This window comes from Seriola lalandi, unplaced genomic scaffold (genome assembly GCF_002814215.2).
Source record: "Seriola lalandi dorsalis isolate HSWRI2012SDOR001 ecotype SW California unplaced genomic scaffold, Sedor1 jcf7180002054655, whole genome shotgun sequence".
Taxonomy (NCBI): Eukaryota; Metazoa; Chordata; class Actinopteri; order Carangiformes; family Carangidae; genus Seriola; species Seriola lalandi.
Window position 1 is genome coordinate 231,540 of NW_019525208.1, and position 8,149 is coordinate 239,688.

Sequence of the window (8,149 nt, forward strand, 5' to 3'; positions counted from 1 at the left end):
TGTTTTGGAGAGAGCAGAAGTTTTCCTCCGTTTTATAGTTTGAATCACATTTCTACGTGCAGGTATGAGAGAGCTGGGTGACTCAGAAAAAAGGTGAAATTTTGTAGAAAAAAGGTGAAATTTTGTGGGTTTCTAATGAAAATTCCAATGCATTCCTAATGCATTATTTATTCCCAGTTTTTTGGGAATAACTTTGGGAAAAATTGGAATTTTAACAGCAAAAGTCATAGCACCTCTTTCAGGATCAAGACACATGTTTTGATGTATATATTACCGGGGTTTTCTCAAAGCTGCGGAACGAGTTACGCGCCAAAATTTGGCAGAAGAATAATAATAAGCCCGAAGGAATATTAATAGATGCCTCCTCTCAGCTGTTCTAGCTGTAGAGGCCTCGGAGCTGAGCAACCGTGGCACTAATAATAATCCAGCGTCTGTCACTGTCCAGGTCCAGTCTGTAGTTGTGGTCCCAGACCTCAGCTGTCCTCTCTCTGGTCTCCAGCCTCGGGTCCACCTTTCCACTGGTCCCCAGCAGAACCACAAAACCTTTTATGAGTTCAGGACCTACTGTATCCGTCCAGACCAGAACGCCGCCTTCCTCAAACTGACCAATGAGAAGATCCACCTGCGCACCGCCCACTCCCAGCTGATTGGCTACTGGAGCGTCGAGTACGGAGGCCTGAACCAGGTCTTCCATATATGGAAGTATGGTGAGGACATTCTTCTTCTTCAGTTTAAAGGGTCTTATCTTTCATGAGGTGACGTCCTGTCTTCCCCTGTCTTCCCCTGTCCTCCCCATCTTCCCCTGTCCTCATCTGTCCTCCCCTGTCCTCACCTGTCTTCCCCTGTCCTCCCCTGTCCTCCCCATCTTCCCCTGTCCTCCCCGTCTTCCCCTGTCCTCACCTGTCCTCCCCTGTTCTCCTCGTCTCCCCCTGTCCTCACCTGTCCTCCCCTGTCCTCACCTGTCTTCCCCTGTCCTCACCTGTCCTCCCCATCTTCCCCTGTCCTCCCCGTCTTCCCCTGTCCTCACCTGTCCTCACCTGTCCTCTCCTGGCCTCACCTGTCCACAGACAGTTACTCTCAGCGGGCAGCGGTCCGGTCCGCCCTGTCTCAGGACCCATCCTGGATCTCAGAGTATATCTCCAAGGCGATACCGATGCTGACATCTCAGGACAACGAGATCACTTACCTGGTTCCCTGGAGCCGCCTGCAGAAGCCGCAACAGGAGGGTGGTAAGCCCCGCCCCCCGGCTGTAAAACTTTCAATGACATCATGTCTACGTCATGACACCAGGTGTGTGTTTCAGGTGTGTACGAACTGGTTTCCTACCAGATGCGTCCTGGGGGTCCGGCAGTTTGGGGCAACACCTTCCAGGCTGCTGTCACTTCCCATGATGCACCGGGGTACGGGAAGCTGGTGGGAGCGTTTCACAGCGAGTTCGGTCAGCTGAACAGAGGTGAGACAACCTGTTAAATATTTTGAAATGTTGAACACTCTGACGTCCGAGACAAAATGGAGGACGACCTTTTATTTGAATTAATTTAATGATGACTGAACGGGGGGGGGGCTAAGTGCTAAGTGATGTATGTTGTGTTCTAAAGGTTCCTCACAGAACCTTCTGGACCACCTGCTGTGTCCAGAACCAGGACAAGGGTCCAGAGTCCAGCTCCTCTGTCCTCTGTCCTCTGTCGTCTGTCTTCCTCATGTCACGTCTGTCTCCAGGTTTCACTTTAACTCTCTCTTGAACAGGAGGAGTGTGTGTGTGTGTGTGTGTGTGTGTGTGTGTGTGTGTGTGTGTGTCAGTTCACACCCTCTGGTGGTTCGAGAGCGCTGACCAGCGAGCTGAGGTCCGACACAAATCTCACAGTGATGCCAGAGTGGTCGCTGCAGGTGAGGCTCCGCCCACAGTGATAGTGAGATCATAGTTACCTCTCAGTGCTCAGTTGTTTTGATTATTGGTGTATAATTATTGATGACTTTAAAGATGGCAGGTGTCTGGGATTACCTGAGATCCTTCAATAATCAATATCATCACTAACTGATCACTCTGTTCAATAATTGATATTAATGTCTCTCTGTCTCGCAGTCAGAAACAGTGTTGTCCATCTCGACTCTCAGAAGAACAAACTCATGTTTCCATGTCCTTTCTCCCCGATGAAGTAACTTCTTGTCCTCACATCTGCGTCTCCACGGCAACAGAGACAAACACTGTAAACACAACGCTAACATGTAAAACTGATTGTAATCTTGTCCTCTTTTAGCCTCTGTACTGACACATCCTGTAAGGTGTAACTGTTCGTCAATGTGTGAGTCACATGGGCAGTGTCCAATCCTGTGGTCTGAATGCTGGAGGGGGCGGGGCTTCTGTGATTCACCTGACACTGTTGCTTTAAATCTGACAATTGAAACTGTTTCCTGAATAATAAAGTGAGACGTGAACAAGTTGTCTGTGACTGAACATGTTTATTTATAGTCACTAACATCATTTTAAAGCTGTGAGATATTACTATTTAATAATATTATTTTTATTAAATAATAATTAATTCAGTGATTAACAGACAAAGAAACGTCACACACACGTCACACACTGAGGTTTAAACACAGTTTTTATGACCTTTTTACCTTCTGTACACTCCCAGTACTTCAGGTGCAGGATCAGGATAAGAATCAGGATGATGATCAGGATCAGAATCAGGATCAGGTTCAGAATCAGGATGATGATCAGGATCAGGATGATGATCAGGATAAGGTTCAAAATCAGGATGATGTTCAGGATCACAATCAGGATCAGGTTCAAGATCAGTATCAGGATGATGATCAGGATCAGGTTCAGAATCAGGATCAGGTTTAGGTTCAGGATTTTTTAGATTCACTCTCATAAGATCAGACACTAACTTTATTTCTCTCATTAAGTTCAGATTATTAATGATGAGTGAACCAGAAGCTGCAGTTCATCTAATGACCACTAGAGTCTGGCTCCAACAGTGAGTCAGTCCCCATAGACTCCCATGTTAAAATGTCCGACTTTCCAGCAGAAATAAACATGTTTACAGCCTGGTACAAAAACTGTTTTGGTCTCTAGAGCTAATTTCCTCCTTCATGACGCCTGTTTATATAACTCACCTGTTTACATTTTATTAAGGACCAAAGTTATGGAGAAATGAAGGCGTGGCATCTTTGAGTGACAGGTGGGTGCTGTCACAGTTAGCTAGATGCTAGCAGCTGACTAGCAGAACATCAGCTCCTGTTTTCACAGCATAGTCAAATTCTACTATTGTTTCAATTATATGTTAGCACTAATCAGCAGGTATCAGTGTATTGGCTCACAACACCTGGCTTGTTAGCTTAGCTCATTAACTAGGTAATTAGCCAGCAAATGAATAAGCCTTTGGTTAGCCTAAGAGTAAGATACCCAGCTGTGCTAACAATGCTAACAGGAGCGTATGTTCACCACAGTCATTAAACCAGCTCGACACAAGCCCCTCCTCCTTGACCATTTTTAGATTAGCTGGGGCGGAGTCAAACACTGCCAAGATGGTGACAGTGGTCAGCTCTCTCTGAGTTTCTGGAACCTGTTGGTGACGTCACAGAGGCAAGATCCATCTTTATTTATAGTCTGATCTTTTCAAACAGCTGATATGTCTCTAAATATCACATTGATTTAAACTTTCAACACGTTCTAGAAAACGTCAGATAATCAACAGTTAAAGGTCAAAGGTTGTGAAAAGGAAAGACTCAGACAGTTGATTTGTTTCACTTTAATGTTGTTCAGGGTCAGTAACAGTTCTTCTTCTCCTCTGATCAATAACAACAATTTCATCATCAGTGCAAACACAAAGTGCTGAAGCTGGTTTGCCCTGATCAGCTGTTCACTGTCGCCTCCTGCTGGTGGAACTCAGAACTAGCTCCAGCTTCAAACAGGAAGGAGAATCAATAATCAATAATCGATCGGCTGTTCAATACTGTAGTGTGCTGTGAGGAGCTGATGAGGTATTTGACTGTTTCACACCCACATGATCAAATCTGCTACTTTTTTTACAAAAACTATAAAATCAATCACCTCCTCCTCTCTGTGTTGAACACTCTGATTGGCTGTTAGACTCTACAGGAAGGCCACTCGGGCTCCGCCACAATAAAACAACAAACTGTTTCAGCTACACATATAAATAAAGGTTTGAGGGTAAAAACGGAATCAAAGGTGTTTTTAAAAAGGTGATTGTTGCAGTCGAGCCCTCGGCCGTTTGAAATGATTCGGATTCTTCATCGTTAGTTCAGAACAACACAGACCCTGACGAGTTCATTAGAGGCACCGCTTCAATCACACAAAGAAGAAATCAGCTGAGCGCCGCCACGAGCGCCAGCTATTTAACATTCAGCGTGGTTGGCAGCCGGCGAGCAGCGCAGCACCTCCACAAGAAATCATTTGCATTGACTGGCATGAGGCAGCAGGTGACTCCGCCCACTACAAATCACAACAGGTGAGGGGGTGGGGGGTGGGGCTGGGGGGTGTCCTCTTTGCTGCAGGGTCGAGTTCAGGCCGGAGCTACAGCCTCCTGACGTCACACGGCCACGTCATGGCGGGGTCACATGATGGCGGGGTCACATGACGCTTTCCCTCAGCGCCTCTCCCCCCTCCTCGGCTCCTGGGCTGGAGCTCAGCGTGGGGATGTTGATGGAGACGTCTTTCCGTCTCACAGAGGTGTCTTTGGAATGATACTCGTCGCTCTGGTCCTTTGCAAAGTTCACAAACACCTGGAACCACAGGCAGTGTCAGACTACATCTCCCATCAGCCCCCCCCCCCCCCCCCCCCCCCCCACAGGAGACATCAACACTATATTTATACATATGAGTGTGTACCTGTCCAGGTGTGTGTTTGTGTGTGCACCTGTCCAGGTGTGTGCAGTATAGTTACCTGGTCTAGAGTGGTCTGGGTGACGGAGTAGTCCTCGATCCTCAGCGTCTCTTTATTTTTGGCCAGGATGGAGAAGATGTGGGTGAGTGAAGTGAGGGATGATGGGAGTTGGTACTGCAGCATGTTCCTGTGTTTCTCCTTCAGTGTGCTGCCGCTCAGCTCGCTCTCTATGAACTTCATGACAGGCAGCAGGTCGGGGTCGGGCCCCGCCACCCGCAGGATGATGGTGTAGCCGTCCCCGAACCTGAGGACCAGGACCAGTGTTTAATATGAGCTGCTGGTCACAGTGACATTACAGTGACGTCACAGTGACATCACATGACTAAAGAGTTTCACATTAGAGTAATAATTAACAATAACATACAGATTGTTCCTTAAATTAAAAGTTACATTTGTTCTGACTCTGTCGCCTCCTGGTGGACGACTCAGGAAACACATGTGTTCAATGTGCTGCTTGTTTATTTAAATATATTATACACATTAATAAGTATATTTATATTAATAATTAATTAATTATAATTAATATATTCATTTTAATAAATCCACCTTGACTGTGGAATCAACCGTATTTGTTCCTCTAGCAGCTCAATCCACACGTTTCATTTTGAAATTCAGTGTGAGGATCCTGCTGTGTGTGTGTGTTACCTGTTTTTCAGGTGTTGGACGCTGCCGAGACATCTGAACCTGCCGTTCACCATGATGGCCATCCTGGTGCACAGAGCCTCACACTCCTCCATGCTGACACACACACACACACAGTTAATGTACACACTGAGACATGTTTCCTCAGCAAGGACACAACATGGAGGACATTGAGTGAGACCGAGTCCTCAACAGGAAAGGACCTGAGGACACTGAGGTCACCTGTCCTGGTGTCTCTTACCTGTGTGAGGTGAGGACGATGGAGCGTCCCTCCTTGATGACGCTGTGGATGCAGTTCCAGAGCGCCCGGCGAGCCTTGGGGTCCATGCCAGTGGTGGGCTCGTCCTGTAACGAGGAGGACAGCCAGGTTGAGGTCGGCCCACAGGTGAAGCAGGAAGCAGAGTGAGAAAGTGATGAGGAGGGGGAGGAGCATCTCTTCGTCTCTGTTTTAATATAAACCTCCCTGTATGTGTTCTTCTTCTCTCCTCAGTGAACTGAGCAGCAGCTCCTTTTAATCTGCCTGTTACACAACCCCCCCCACCCCTAAAACCTGCTGAGCTGCTCGCTGATTCGCTGACAGCTGCTGTTGTGTAATTCTGTTGTTCTCTGGAGCTTTAACTCAACTGAACCACACTGAGGGAGGAAGACCAGCAGAGAAGGCTGAAAGCTTCACAAACAGTAAGGTGATGAATCAGAGGTGAGGAAGACGCAGGAGAGGAGTTACCAGGAAGACGACGGGCGGAGCTCCAATCAGCGCCATGGCCGTCGACAGTTTCCTCATGTTCCCGCCGCTGTAACTTCCTGCTGCTTTATCAGCGTACTTCACCAGACCCAACTTCCTGATTCCCCACTCCGCCACCTGTCAATCAAACACAGCTTCATCACCATGACTCCCGCTGACCACCACACAGAGGGTAATATACAGTGTGTACTTTAAAGTATGTACTATAAAGTCTGTAGTACTGTTGTGTGATGTGTGTTGTGTGATGTGTGTTGTTTGATGTGTGTTGTGAGTTGTGAGATGTGTGTTGTGTTGTGTGATGTGTGTTGTGTGTTGTGAGATGTGAGATGTGTGTTGTGTGTTGTGTGATGTGTGTTGTTTGATGTGTGTTTTGTGTTGTGAGATGTGTGATGTGTGTTTTGTGTTGTGTGATTTGAGATGTGAGATGTGTGTTGTGAGTTGTGAGATGTGTGTTGTGTGATGTGTGTTGTGAAATGTGAGATGTGTGTTGTGTGTTGTGTGATGTGTGTTGTGTGTTGTGAGTTGTGAGATGTGTGTTGTGAGATGTGAGATGTAAGATGTAAGATGTAAGATGTGAGATGTAAGATGTGAGATGTAAGATGTGAGATGTGTGTTGTGAGATGTGAGATGTGTGTTGTGAGATGTGAGATGTGAGATGTGTGTTGTGCGATGTAAGATGTGAGATGTAAGATGTGAGATGTGAGATGTATGTTGTGTGTTGTGAGATGTGAGATGTGAGATGTAAGATGTAAGATGTAAGATGTGAGATGTAAGATGTAAGATGTGAGATGTGAGATGTGAGATGTGAGATGTTAGATGTGTGTTGTGAGATGTGAGATGTGAGATGTGATGTGAGATGTAAGATGTGAGATGTGTGATGTGATGTGTGATGTGTGTTGTGTGTTGTGAGGTGTGTTGTGAGGTGTGTTGTGAGATGTGAGATGTGAGATGTGAGATGTGTGATGTGATGTGAGATGTGTGATGTGTGATGTGAGATGTGTGATGTGAGATGTAAGATGTGAGATGTGAGATGTGAGATGTGAGATGTGAGATGTGATGTGAGATGTGTGATGTGAGATGTGTGATGTGTGATGTGTGATGTGATGTGAGATGTGTGATGTGAGATGTGTGATGTGTGATGTGATGTGAGATGTGTGATGTGAGATGTGTGATGTGATGTGAGATGTGTGATGTGTGTTGTGAGATGTGTGATGTGATGTGAGATGTGAGATGTGAGTTGTGAGATGTAAGATGTGAGATGTGAGATGTGAGATGTGAGATGTGAGATGTGAGATGTGATGTGAGATGTGTGATGTGTGTTGTGAGATGTGTGTTGTGAGATGTGTGTTGTGAGATGTAAGATGTAAGATGTGAGATGTAAGATGTGAGATGTAAGATGTTAGATGTGTGTTGTGAGATGTGAGATGTGTGTTGTGAGATGTGAGATGTGAGATGTAAGATGTTAGATGTGTGTTGTGAGATGTGAGATGTGTGTTGTGAGATGTGTGTTGTGAGATGTGAGATGTGTGTTGTGAGATGTAAGATGTGAGATGTGAGATGTTAGATGTGTGTTGTGAGATGTGAGATGTGTGTTGTGAGATGTGAGATGTGAGATGTGAGATGTGAGATGTGAGATGTGAGATGTGAGATGTGAGATGTGAGATGTGAGATGTGAGTTGTGAGATGTGAGATGTGAGATGTGTGTTGTGAGATGTAAGATGTGAGATGTGAGATGTGAGATGTGTGTTGTGAGATGTGAGATGTGAGATGTGAGATGTGTGTTGTGAGATGTGAGATGTAAGATGTGAGATGTGAGATGTGAGATGTGTGTTGTGAGATGTGAGATGTGAGATGT

At 45.9% G+C, this 8,149-nt stretch overlaps 2 protein-coding genes across 4 annotated transcripts in view; one reads left to right on the forward strand and one right to left on the reverse strand.

Moving 5' to 3' along the window:
- The window catches only part of nipsnap3a (nipsnap homolog 3A (C. elegans)), a 4,775-nt gene extending 2,336 nt beyond the window's left edge, over nucleotides 1-2,439 (forward strand). Inside the window, exons 2-6 of one of the 2 annotated variants that reach the window (XM_023420656.2) lie at nucleotides 500-707; nucleotides 1,068-1,229; nucleotides 1,304-1,453; nucleotides 1,801-1,887; nucleotides 2,084-2,439. In XM_023420656.2, coding sequence (XP_023276424.2) covers nucleotides 500-707; nucleotides 1,068-1,229; nucleotides 1,304-1,453; nucleotides 1,801-1,887; nucleotides 2,084-2,160 — 684 coding nt within the window. In that variant the 3' untranslated portion in view covers nucleotides 2,161-2,439. Of the gene's footprint in view, nucleotides 1-445; nucleotides 708-1,067; nucleotides 1,230-1,303; nucleotides 1,454-1,800; nucleotides 1,888-2,083 lie in introns of both variants that reach the window. The other variant, XM_023420655.2, reaches the window with a different exon arrangement.
- Nucleotides 2,440-3,740: 1,301 nt separating this feature from the next.
- LOC111665601 (phospholipid-transporting ATPase ABCA1-like) overlaps nucleotides 3,741-8,149 on the reverse strand; it is a 45,677-nt gene continuing 41,268 nt past the window's right edge. For both annotated transcript variants that reach the window (XM_023420665.2, XM_023420664.2), the window contains exons 45-49: nucleotides 6,277-6,411; nucleotides 5,794-5,897; nucleotides 5,556-5,648; nucleotides 4,911-5,154; nucleotides 3,741-4,749 (exon numbers count right to left, since the gene is read on the reverse strand). In XM_023420665.2, coding sequence (XP_023276433.1) covers nucleotides 4,597-4,749; nucleotides 4,911-5,154; nucleotides 5,556-5,648; nucleotides 5,794-5,897; nucleotides 6,277-6,411 — 729 coding nt within the window. In that variant the 3' untranslated portion in view covers nucleotides 3,741-4,596. The remainder of the gene's footprint in view (nucleotides 4,750-4,910; nucleotides 5,155-5,555; nucleotides 5,649-5,793; nucleotides 5,898-6,276; nucleotides 6,412-8,149) is intronic.